The sequence below is a fragment of the Calypte anna genome, chromosome 1, assembly GCF_003957555.1.
Source record: "Calypte anna isolate BGI_N300 chromosome 1, bCalAnn1_v1.p, whole genome shotgun sequence".
Taxonomy (NCBI): domain Eukaryota; kingdom Metazoa; phylum Chordata; class Aves; order Apodiformes; family Trochilidae; genus Calypte; species Calypte anna.
In genome coordinates, this window is record NC_044244.1 from 148,296,616 (window position 1) to 148,310,132 (window position 13,517).

General features: G+C 38.3%; 1 protein-coding gene across 1 annotated transcript in view; it reads left to right on the top strand.

Annotated features, from left to right (window-relative positions):
• ABCC4 (ATP binding cassette subfamily C member 4) overlaps positions 1–13,517 on the top strand; it is a 145,875-nt gene that overhangs the window by 96,065 nt on the left and 36,293 nt on the right. The window contains 5 exon segments of the mRNA XM_030460300.1: positions 4,856–5,006; positions 5,632–5,751; positions 9,434–9,544; positions 11,043–11,143; positions 12,345–12,536. Coding sequence (XP_030316160.1) covers positions 4,856–5,006; positions 5,632–5,751; positions 9,434–9,544; positions 11,043–11,143; positions 12,345–12,536 — 675 coding nt within the window.

Genomic DNA, 13,517 nt, shown 5'->3' on the forward strand with positions numbered 1-13,517 from the left:
GGGTGATGCCAAGCAAGTATCAACAGAGTAGGGTTTTGTAGTTTCTTGGCCTGGCTTTACTTCAGACAGCCCAACCTGACTGAGGGTGCCATAAGTTATTGCAGCTAAGGTTGCAAACTTGAGTTTCAGAATATGCAGGATATGCACTGCTGCTATTCTTATACTTGTATGGTTTTATGGCAGTATCCATGGGTTAACAAAACCCTTGGGAATGCATACTGGGGTCCGAGGAGTAGGAATTTGGAGGGTAGGTGTGTTTGACTTCTGCTTAAATATTGGTAAAACCAGTCAAGGAACACCACAGTTCCTGAGTGGGCTTTGACTACAGAGTCAGTCATCAAAATGTAGGTATCTGCTTGTTGGGCTTCAGATGCTTTGCTGTAATCAGAGGGCATCCAGTCAATACAATTGGTGGACTGTATTGAGAAATAGGATAACTAGGGATCCACTTAAAAGTTAGCCAAACAGGATAGGAACCTTGCTATGTAGGTCACAAGCAGACTCCCACATTCAGGTTTCTGAGCCTGAAATCCCAACCCTGGGGCTCCTCTTGTGCATTAGAGATCCTACCAGATCACCAGCTGCAAGTCCAGGATGGCATGGTTCCTGAGATGGCAGCTGCTCCTGCATAGCTGTTAAACACAGATGAGCATCACACATAACACTGGTCACTTAGGCAGACACACAGCTGCATAGTGCCAATTATGCATATATTTGATAAAAGATGTAACAAATTTTAAGGTCCATTTACAGGAAAAAAGAAAAGAAATTGGAGGACCTCAAAGATCTGATTGTTCCGTCTCTTTAGAGAAAAGGTGATCAGTAGGTGCTTAAAGTCCAATAGAGGAATTAAGAAGTGACAGTACCTACCCACTGGAACAAAGTGCTGGCAGAGCTGGGGTGTTCAAAACATCTCTTTGTAAAGGCTGGGTGCCTTTTTCAGAGAAGTACTTGAGACAAACATGAAATATTGAGCTTAGGGTATAACTGAAATGAAATGGCAGTGGTTTGTACCACTGGTAAACATTCTTATGAGACATCTTCAGTTCTCTTAATTTTGCTTTTGCATTTTTGTCCTGTCAACTTTACTAATGTAAAGTTGCAGCTTACAATTTGTCATCAAATTTGTAACATCATATAAATGGCATAGTTTCTGCAAGAAAGAGAAAATATTATAGCTTGTGGTTTATGTATGGGTTATAGCGTATAATTCCCGTATTTCTCCAGATTTTTTTTTCCTGTATTGTTTCTTTGTTTTGCATTAAATGCTCCTCTGTTCTATGGTTGTGGTACAGTAATACCTGGTTCTTCTTAGAGCAAGACCTCTATTTGAGATAGAAACCCCAGGATTTCCCTCTCAGCACATACAAGAATTAGGAAAATGTAGGTGATCAGAAGATGAAAGGAAAGCACATGTTTCGCAAGTGAATGTGCTGATCAGAGCATTCACTTCCCCAGAGGTTCATAGGAGGTTATGTTTGCTGCATTGGGAGGGTAATACAAGAGATTTCTTGAGGAAAAATGGAGTGGCTGACCAAAGCACGAGGGAAATCTCTGAGGACTCTCGCAAGCAAGAGAATGATGCAGGGTAGAGTATGTGCAGTCTGGGAGTGGAAAGATTCTTCTTTCTTCAGGGAGACTGAAGCAAATTGGAAGGTGCATGTTGATCAGTATGGCTCCATTTGGACGCAAATCGGATTTCTGCATCCAGGGCTTTTCAGACTTGGTGGCTTGTGCATCTGTAGGCTTTTGTGTAAGGTGGCCTTGTTTCCAATACTGTGCAGGTAGCTATAAACTATTCAGCTCCTATTTTTTTTCTAATTTGGCCGTTGTGTTCTGCATGGTCATTAAATAGGATTTTAAATGCTGGAATTAGGAAATACAGTAGAAGATGCTGATTTTTTTGTAGGACATACTTCTTAATATTGAGAAATCTTGCATGTGTAAAATTTTCACTTGTAAGTAGATTCTGCTAGACAAGGTCTAGATATCCAGTCCTGAGCATTTCCTCCTGTCAGACTGAATGCCTAGCTCGCTGCTTGTCTGCAGAGAGGAAAGCAGCCAGACTGCTCATGCTATCGTTATCATCAGCCTTCTGATTATCTTGGGTTCTTCTGCTTGCATACAATGACTGCACTAGAAGTGTCCAGCTCAAGGGGTTAGTAGTCTCTTGTGAAACTAGGGAACTAAAGCCTTTGCCTTACCTCACAAAGTAACTACATGATTATAGTCTGCAAATGGTTGTGTCTGGCTTTCAGACTACTTCATTAAGAGTTAATTTATATGCAAGTTTGGTTTTCCAAAAAAACAACACACATGACTGATCCACCCTATCATAAATTTTTTTAATGATAAGGTGGTGCAGGCTCATCTAAAATTCCTTCCAAAGGCGGTGTCAGATTTTTACTTTAGTCATCCTAACCATCTTTTCCTTCCCTGTATTTTTGCCGTAGCAAGGCTTTGTTTATGTGAGCTGTATCCTCATAGTCCTACTCCCACCCCCACCAGCAGTTTGCAAAATATTGTCAATTATCATCACTAAAACTTCACTTTGGGGGGTTTTATTTTTTTGTTAAGAAACATTTTATTTTCTTTGGAATTCTTTTCCTTGAAGAGTCTTCTCTTGATGCTTCACTTCAGGGTTGCAGCTGATGGTTTGAGGAGGCAGAAATTCTTCAGACGCTTCTTTTTTTGTGACTTTCTAGGGCGTGATGGAGAAGTGGAAGGGAGCAGGCATGTAAAGCAGATTTGGTAGTGATCTGTCAGAAGGAAGCAACATACTGCTATCTCCATTTGCTGTTGAGGATGGAGATGAAGGACCTTTTAGAATTGAGCTAGCGTGTGGATGACTGACAGGCTTGGCGAAGGCAACAAGCAGTACTGGGTAAAGCAGGGATCTAAACAGGAAAAAATTTAGAGTAGGTCAGGAGTCTTTATTTCCCTTCTTCTCATCCCACAATAAAAACTAAATATGCATATGGGGTTTTAAAAAACTGGAGAAGTAGGAGGCAGAGAAAGACTGATGGCAGCACTGCTTTGTTTTGCTTTGTGCTGACATAATCACCTGCATAATTTATCCAAGTGAAATACCCTGCACTCTCGCTGCCACCATGACTACCTGTGATGAAATCCAGGTAAAACATTTGCAATCTACTGTAGGTATCTGGAAGGTCAAACAACATGATGCTGTCAACACCTAAACCCACAGATGAACAGCAGAGGAGAAATGTAGCTTCATCTAGACCTCCTTCTGTATAGCATTTCTCCTTAATAGATTTATGAGACACAATAATGTGCTTTCAGGATCCGTGAGGTGCTAGGCTGTTACAGTGATGTGTTTTCTGTCGTGACCTAAGTAGGATCTTGCCTCGAGCTGAAGACTAAATTATGCTGATTCACGCAGTGTAAAGTGTGTGGGTTTGCTCTTTGGTCAGCTGAAATTAGGGTAAAGCCTCAAGAAAAAGTAGATGTAGGGGAAAAGGTTGGGCTCACTTTTGGCTTTTAGGGTGTGTGGGTGGGAGCTACCAGAAGTTCAGCAGGCACTTCCATCAGAAATGTTTGAAACTCCAGGTAGCTCCCTGGTATCCAACCTTAGTTGATGTGTTATATAAGTTTTCCTACTTGGTTCACAGACAAAGGGATGTAAGCCTTTTTTTTTTTTTTTTTTTTTTTTTTTCCTGTAAGACATGTGTTCTTGGGACACAGTGGTGGCAAATGCACTTTTGACATGCAAAAATCTAGCAACCACAAAATTCAGCTGAAATCTATTTGTGTGTCACATGTGGTGCTGAAGAAGGTGGCCTTGACGCGATCAATACAATGAAAACATTTTAGAAATAGTACAGGAATTCAATGTTGAACTAGAATTTCAGTTGCCTGGTTTTTGTACAAGGGGGGGGGTGTACTTTTTGTATATTTTTTTTCTTCCTCCCTTTTTTTTTTAAATAGGAAATGTGCACACCCTAATAGGAAATGTGCACACACAGTGTGCCAGGACTTCTGGCATACATACATACACAGCTGGGCTTCTGAAGAAAATTTGTCCATTTGAATGGACTTTTCATAGTCCATTCAAACTGAAAGTTTGGTGTGAATAATGTGACGTGGTTTGCAGGAAATGGGAGACTTAATTCAGAAATTTGAGCCAGGTTCCACTGTCCTAAGCAACAAAGCTTCATTCCACAATATATGTAGTTTTCTCAGAGTAAATTCAAGTTTAGCCCAGCTGTTCATCTCATACTCTGAAGTAAATGGTAAAACTAGCCTCTTACAACACCTGTGCAGTGTTCTAAGATTTTCTTCTCATTTGTAACATGTCCCACTTTCTCTGATACCATTTCACTTCTAAATGGGACTAAGTTTTTAGGAAAAAGTTACAAGCCTGTGTTTATGGTCACTCCTCCAGCTGTCAAGTCTTTCAACTCAAAGTCAGACTTTCAACAGTTTCTTTTTACCTGTAGTGAAAAAACATATCCCTGATTCACCACATCACTTGAGTCCATTAAAGATCAATTGTCTCTTTCATTAATCAACCATCACTTTGTTGTAGCAGTCACAGTATAGTCCACAAAGATAGACAGTGATGTTGTCAGCCAGTTTTGTAAAGACATTTCTTGAAGAACAAATAATGCAAAAGAAACCATAAACTGCACAATTAATCAATTTAGATATTACTGTTAATTCTTCCAAGTTGCTTAAAGGTGTCTCTCATATGTTATACAATGCATCCGCTGTTAAATTTGGTAGTTATGTTTAAATATTTAAGTGTTTCAATAGTGTTAAATAGTTTTATACTTGTTTTAAATTGAATTCTTCTGGCAAATATTTTTTTTATTTTGTTTCTATTGTGTTGCAGACCCTCCTACAGATTTTTGGTGTGGTGTCTGTGGCTGTGGCAGTGATTCCTTGGATACTCATCCCCTTAATTCCACTATTTATTCTTTTCATTTTTCTTCGACGATATTTCTTAGACACTTCAAGAGATATTAAACGTCTAGAATCCACAAGTATGTAGCTTGGTGGGACTGAATGGTAGTTTGAACCCTGCTTGCTATTATTTGAAATGCTAGTATTTTATAGACAATCCATCAAAGATTTTTTTTTTTCTATGCAAATAACTTCCTTACTGCCTTGGTTCTCAACTAGTGAATTACATGCTTAACTCTGGCTTGTGTAATGACAAACCTTAGTGGGTATGTCTCTTTAACTATCTGTAAGTAATACTAGTTAAAAACATGCTAACTCACTGGTCTTTGAGACCTTGCATGCATGTACTACTTGTATTTCTAACTTGACTCTTGTGTTTGACTTTAGCTTGAGTAGGATACGAGATACTAAGTGTTATGAATAACAAACACGGATGCCTTGTGTCATTAATAAAGTTCAGTTAATTTCTTCATTGACAGCTATTGTTAAAAACACAAGACATTTTTGTATAAATGAAACTGCTTGGCTGTCTGACTGATTCTGAGTAAGGACTTTGGTTAAAGATACTGCATATTTATTTTAAAAGAATGTAGTACAGTAGTTTGTATGGATAAATATATAGTAGGATTAAAAATCAGGATGGTACAAAAAGAATTAAATATTGTCCTTCAGCTACTGCTAAGTTACTCTCGTTTCCCTTCATAGCTCGAAGTCCAGTGTTCTCCCACTTGTCATCATCCCTCCAGGGCCTTTGGACTATTCGGGCTCTGAAAGCAGAGGAAAGATTTCAAAAATTATTTGATGCACACCAAGACCTTCACTCAGGTTTGTGATGAATTGATGGAAAAATCAAATACTTTGCTCTGCAGGAGGGAAATATCTTATACCCTCAGTGACAGATACATAATGTACATTAAAATCAGTAGGAGCTGTGCATTTCACTCTTTAGGGTAAAATTTCTCTAATAGAACAAAAACATTATTATCTCTCTAGATTTTGAGACTTTTCTTTGGGCTGTAATATAATTTGAGATATCCATGCCTATGTTTTAACAATGTCTAAGATAAACATTTTAAAGTATGACTGATAAGAATATTTAAAGAATATTTTTTGATGTTTTCCTGGGTTCCATCATTAATAAGAGAGGGAGCTATATTATGAAGCATTTAGTATTAAGCAGTGGGTTAAGATTGGGCAGAGATGATTAACATAAATAATCTTGGAAAACTTTGATAAATCTCACTTGGTTTTCACTTTGAACATCTTTAGGGCCTCAAATCTCATATATGGTATTAATATTGAAAGAAGGTGTAAAATACTGCAAACATGGGTGGTATAAGTCAGGTTTGGGATGCAATTCAATTCTTTGCAATAGATAACATTTAAATGACAGAATGCAGTGTTTTTCAAGATACAGCAGAATGCAAGTTGGCAATTTTATGTTTATTAGGTAAGATCTTGAATTTCCTTTGTCATAAGACACACAAGTATATTCTGTGGCTTTTTTGTAATTTGTAGACATCTAAGGCTTCAGATCAGACCACACCAGTTGATATTTGATGAAGTACAAATTATCACAGCCTGTAGAATTGTGTTCATTGAGCCTAGTAACTTGTGAAAGGAAAACACATCTTCCAGGGTGGCACCTCTAGCATTAAGCTTGCCATGTATTAGTATTTTCAAAGTGCTACCTATCTGACCAAATCAATTTTAGTATTATCTGATAATGAGGGAACACAAAACTGTTTTTAAACTTTTTGTTAAAATACATCTTTAGGACATATAAATGTTTCGCTATAAAAGAGGACCAAGAACTTCAAAGTAAATGTTTTCATGTATTTTAAGGTCAGGTCTGAGGAACATAGACACATTAGTTTCCAGTCAATTTTATGCATCACTCCAACAAAACTGTCAGCAACACCCCTCCTGGACAGTTCAGCAACCTACTTTTGAGATAGAACTTCAGTGCTTAAAGTTGGACTCTCGTGTACCTACGTACTTCATCTTGGTCTCTTTCCCACCAGAGTGTTCAGGGTATACCACCTTGCTTAGTGGGTATGTGGGTTTTGGTCCTTAAAGGGACTACGAGCCAGCAGTGTGCCTAAGCAGCAATGAAGGCCAATGACATTTTGGACTGTATTACAGGAGCCCTCTCAGCACTTGTTTTCCCACATCTGGAATACTGGATCCAGTTTTGGATCCCCAGATACAGAGGAAATGCTTTAACCAACTGCAGAGAATTCAGTGAGGAGGGCCACTAAGATGATCAGGGGACTAAGAGTAAATGTCTTCCCATAAGGAGAGGCTGAGGAAACTGGGCTTGTTCAACTCACAGAAGAAAAGGCTTAGGCAGGACTGAATAGCTGCCCTCCAGTACCTGCAAGGATGTTACCAAAAAGGTTGCCAAGCTCTTCACATTGTTATGTGGTGGGAGAAGCAAGAAAATGGGTGTAAGTTGAAACAAGAACAGTTCAACCTGGACACAAGGAAAAGCTTTTTTACCATGAGGAGAGTCAAGCAGAGGAACAGGCCACCCAGAGCTGTTGTGCAGACTCCATTCAGGGAGGTTCTCAAGACTGAACTGCATAATGCATGGAGCAACGTGGTCTGAGATCAGAGCTGACTGCTTTGAGCAGGAGGTTGACATATGGTCCTGCTGAGGCTGATTCTACCCTGAGTGGTTCTTTGGTACTAAGTGTATGTGAACAGTAGCTGATAGAAGAAGTTACCTTTCATAATAGCTCACATAGTTGCAGTCCTTTGTTCCTAAGTCTCCCAAAGAGTTTTAAATTTTTCCCTGCCTTGCAGAAGGATCTCCCAGTCAGCAATGGTTTGGTTTAGTGCTTTTGACCTCTGTTTAGGGCTGAGCCTGGGAAACAGGACGCTTGCTTCAAACCCTTTTTTAGGAATGCTTGTGAATTTCATATTAAATACACTGCAGTTTGACTAACATGTCTATAAGCAAGCTTACAACTTGTCAGAAGTTACATCACATTGTTAGTCCCCATGAATGCTGTATTCGTGCATGCACAGTGACCCTGGTCACATAGGGAGGTTTCAGAATGGACAGCAGGACCAATAGAGCAAAACCATGGAGCTGAAAAATCTATAACCCCAGTGTCCTTTTTCCTGGTCTTATGACTACACTGTTGCACCACAGTGACCTTTCATGTCACCAAGAAGCTATCACAGGCTGTTTTCAGGGTCACTTTGCTCCTGGGTTTCAGAGAGGTAACAATTATCACAGTGAATTCCATTTCTGGAACTAGGATTGTGACTTGATATAGCACTCTTTTCTGTATATATCATTCCACATGCTTAAGCTTATGGCTGTCCATTGCACCACACCAGATGTCTTTTGTCTAATGAAACCACTGGTCAGGCATATGCAGTTAGGGTTGATGTCAATGGGACTGAGAGGTTGGCAGCTCTGGAACTGGGCTACCTCTTGTCATCCTCACTCCTTCCCTCCACTATTCTCCCAGAGTTACTGCTTTCCTGGCCTTCTGTTGGCTGAATTACTGATGTGATATGGTTATTCAAATCTGGCTATTCAAAATCAACTTGCTTAAACCCAGACTTACCTCCTCCCTTTTTTTATGAAAGAGTCGTTTTTTGTAGTTTGAATCTTTTCTAGGAGCTAAAGAACATTAAACAGTTGGAACAGCACTTCAGCATGGATGGGTGACAAGCAATTGAGAAAGGGCTGAGATGCTAACCTGAGACACTGCCGTGGCTTGGTAGCAGCTGGAACTATTTCTCTGACTGCAGCCTGAGCAATAAATAATGCCATACTTTGTTATGGCTACTTGACTTCTGGCTTTAGCCCTGAATTCAAACATCTGCCTTCTGTGTTGCAATTCTCTTTTCCTTCTGTCTTCTGTATCTTGCACTGTAGCATATCTATCTGGGGTGGAATTTAGCACCAAACTGTGGACACCTGGATGTGAATGCTTAGTGGAGTTGTCCACCTGTGAGCTTTCCTGAAGCAGATGGGTACATTGAGACAAGTAAATAGCTCTGTGGACCCACTGGCTGTATTAAAGAGCTGCAGCTGCCTTCTGAAGACTTGGCTGTGACAGTTGTGTTGTAATATGTTCTAGATAAAAACCTATAGACTGTATTCCAGCTAAAGAAGATGTAGTTGCACTTCTGGTTTTTGTAGAAGTCCAAGTCCACTGGAGTTTAAACAAGAAAAAAATGGAAAAAAGCTTCCATTTTAAATAAATGGGCCGTGCTTCAGGCCTTGACTGTTTTTCTCACTATTAGTGTATGTTACACTTGCTAATGTGGTTGCTCTATTACTGTGAAAACTAGGTTAGGCTGTGTTTATGGAAAACTGGACAATATTCTGATCATTGTCAGTCCATAAGATGTTCACTTGAAGACAGCAATGGTTGTATTTTTCAACAACTTATATTATTAACATAAATTAATTTAGTAATAATTATACAGCTCAGTTTTCTAATAATCCATCGTTCTTATATCTTTGTAAAATACCTTTTAGAGGCCTGGTTTCTATTTCTGACGACCTCGAGGTGGTTTGCTGTACGTCTGGATGCCATCTGTGCCATTTTTGTTATAGTAGTCGCTTTTGGCTCCCTGGTTCTCTCCAAGAGTAAGTACAGATGTTAGAAAAAGTTCACCCAGTAATTACCATGTACAGTAATACCTAATTCTTTTTCAGTTTGCTGTTTCTAATTGTTTAAGGACTGTAATTAAGTTAAATGGTTTTTTCTTGATCATGATCTCTTCCTCAGTCTAGGGCATTGGGGCTGTATCTGCTTTCCTGCAAATACTGGATGCAGTTCAGACATCTTCTGGGCTTAGGCATGCATCTGCCATCATTCCCAAATGTGCAAACAAACCTGCAGATCTCTAGTCTTCACTTTTGAGGTTCTGGCTTTCAGAGTAATAACAACAAATAAACCTTTCTCTTTTCCCCCACCTTTGCCTTTCTTTTTTTGTGCCTACAGGGCTTTGCTTTTCATACTGAAACACCCACAGAGCTGCCTCTTGAAAAGTTTTTTTCCTTACTACGCATGGCACAGTAGGTCAAAAGGCAAGCTAGAATTCCCAGGGATACTCTTCTAATAATCTTGGATCAGCAAGAGAGGCCAGTTCCAGAAAGAAAATCACCTCATAATAATACATTTTGTGTTCACTGTCACTCATGAACTGTCATTAATATATGCATCATCCAGGATGTAATTGAATTAGATGTACTAGAATGAGATAGTCATCTAAAATATGAAGGAAGAAGTAATTATCTTGGACATGAAAATTAGTGCTAATTTGCTGGTTTTGTTTCTTTTCTTTTTCCTTTGGATAAGTTCTGTATATGCATGTGTGTTTTAACATTTGGACGCTCTGTTCTGCTCAACACAGAAAATTTTGAACCAGGTTTGATGTTACTAGAATGCAAAAAGACAAGTCAGAACAATGGTCCTGCATCTTTCCTTGCCTCTGGATAAGGAGTATCTCTCTTGAACTCAATAGAACTATGTTAGGGTAAAATTCAAGTAAGTCAGAGGACAGTCATGCTTAGTACTGGGGTAGACAGGATGTATTTATTTAGTAAGAGCAGACCCATTGAACATAATAAATGTTTATATAAACAGGGACAGAAATACTCTGTCCTGTTATTTTATGCGATCACTTAAAAATGATGCAAATGTTCCTAATTTACTTGGAAATCAACTTAATCTCATTTTTTCTTAAGTTTAGGGGCAGGTTGCTTTAGGAAAAAGTGAATTCCCTAAGAAAAAAAAAGAAAAGTTGCTAATGCTCAGCCAGATAGAGATGACCCTAGCGAGCTCTGAAAGTATAGTCTTGAGACTAGACCTCAGTTTTTAGATGAAATGCCAGGTCAGGGCATATTAGGATTATCTTTTTTAAATATACAGACGATTTCCAAAACGCACCTAAAAAAAATGCAGCAAGTAGCTGTTCTGCCTGGAGCTACTCATTGCACAGGTGGCAAGTACTGTGTAACCAAACAAACTTCTGGCTGTGATTCCTCCATCATGTAAGTAACCTCATGAAAGTGAAGTTAACTAGGGTTTCATGTAATTACCAGTGTACCTATTTGATTCTCTTTTTCCTTTGTTCTGCAGCTTTGAATGCTGGGCAGGTTGGTTTGGCTTTATCCTATGCAATCACCCTCATGGGAACGTTCCAGTGGGGTGTTAGACAAAGTGCTGAAGTTGAAAACCTGGTAATGTTTATTTCTTCCTTTTCATGGTTGTGACATGAGGCCTTAAGGATGGGATTCTTCTTAATTAAATTAGAACATTAATACCTTAGCAAGCTATTGAGGCACCACTTACAGTCTGTTAAGAAAAACAGCCTCTTCTAGGGTATAATTTGTCTGAATGATTTTGAATGTCTGTTGAGATTAATTGTACCCAGTGACTGTCCCTTTCCATTCATATTAAGGGAGGCTTTATAATGTCCCTTTACAGCAGAGACTGTCTAGTTACAGCATAGACAATTGCATTGCACTTTGATAAAATTACCTCTCTATAAGTAAGATTTTTTTTTTAGATTTGGGATTTTTAATTTATTTTTTATTCTTGCATTTGTAATTTTTATTTAGATCCCCTGTGGCATTTTAAGGCCCTGTTAATTCATTGTAAAGTCTTATATGTTCCTACTGGTTTTAAGTTAGCAAATATTTGAAAGTATTTGTTTATATTTACCTGAGGGAATTGTTTACTAAAATATAGCAGAATGCCATCCACCAATTTTTTAATATTTACTACCATGTTCTTACTGGTCTGTTTACTCTCAAGTTAATAAATAAGAAAGAAAAAAAAATAACGAAAAAACCAAAACCATAAAGAGAACATACTGAACATAATCTTGGGTTTGGTTTTGTGTTGTGTTGATAATTGAAGGTGCTTGTAATTATGATTTGCTGACCATAGTCTAGGAAATACATGTAGTCCTTTTTTAGAAGTTATGAAGTCATGTTTAATAACTGCTAAAATTAACAATAATGATAGATTTGCTGGGGGGCGTTTTGTCTGCCTGTACCTCAAATGACAGTTTCATTTCTAGCTTCGTCTTAAAAAAACCCCAATGTAATGGTGTCACCTTAGCCAAGACTGACAGACAACACTCATAGCTTAATTTTTTAAATGTTCATGCACTTAGATTTGTAATTAATCCCACTGACTAGAAACATATGCTTATGTATCGTGATGGACTAGGGTCTGTAGTAGGACATGAGATGCATTCTCTCCACTTTTTCAGCTGTAAAATGTTAGCATAGGCTGATAAATACTCTTAACTGTGCTTAAAAGAAAAACTCTGGAATAATTTGTTTTGAGTCTTTATAGTAAAAGTACACACATTCAGATATATGCATGCAATGTATATGATTTATTTATAGATGTCTTCTTTTCTCCCCTCAGATGATATCGGTAGAAAGAGTAATGGAATACACAGAACTTGAAAAGGAAGCCCCTTGGGAGACCAACAAGCATCCACCACCTGAATGGCCAAGCCAAGGAATGATAGCATTTGAAAATGTTAACTTCACTTACAGTATAGATGGACCTTTGGTGTTAAGGCATTTGTCGGTTGTAATTAAACCAAAGGAAAAGGTATGTATATAGCTGTCTTTGGCCCTTCACAAAATATAGCGAAGTTTGTAAGTTGGCAATAAGCTGTGTGATAAAAATACATTATAAAATCTATGGATGTTAGGAAATTAGTAAGTATTCTTCTAAAAAAATAAGCCTTAGTTATATTTAATAGCAAAAATTGTAGCCTACTTATTTCCTGTAAATACAGCATAAGTGTGTCTGGGAACATGACATTTCTGTCTGTCAAAACAAGGAGTTAAATATATAGAACAATTTTCTGATAAAAATTGGCTTTCATCAGTTAAGTGACAGACATTCAATATGAAGACTAAACCCAAAATATTCGTTCAGATCCAAAGCAAATGCTTCCTGCTTTAGGAAATAGAGGATTCAGTACAGGGAGCATAAATAGAATGAAGGGTGTCAACACACAAGGTGAGCAGAGACAATTGAAATTAAGGAATGTGCTTGCTCTTGCACAGAGCTCCAAACAGAAGGCAGAAGAAAGAAATACAAATCAAGTTGCATATATTTAGAATCGGGGATTTTATTTCAGTTCCTCTCAGCTACCATTCTAATTAAATTTTGCCATTAATTGGATGGATAGCCAAAAGAAACAGAAATAAAACTCTTCCTCCACTGCAAATTTGACTCTTCCTCCCCACTTTTGATGCCATCCCAACTGAAGGAGTGCTGCAGGGAAGGTCTCCCCCGCAGACAAAATTAAATTAGAGCCCTGCAGTGTTAATTCATGCTTTGCTACATTTCAAATGCACATGTACTTGTTTGATTAGGATATCTTCCCTAGGAGGCTGGTTCAGCTCTCGACAGTCATTGCTATGGCCTCATTTGTAACATGCTTTTCCATTTAGTCCAAAACTTGTTTCATTGCTCAAGTGGGCCTTTTTAATAACATGCATGTTACCAGAATTCTACCCAACTTTTCTATATGAAGGTGATCTGATGGAATTGGGAATGTGTGAGCTAAAAACAGTGTTT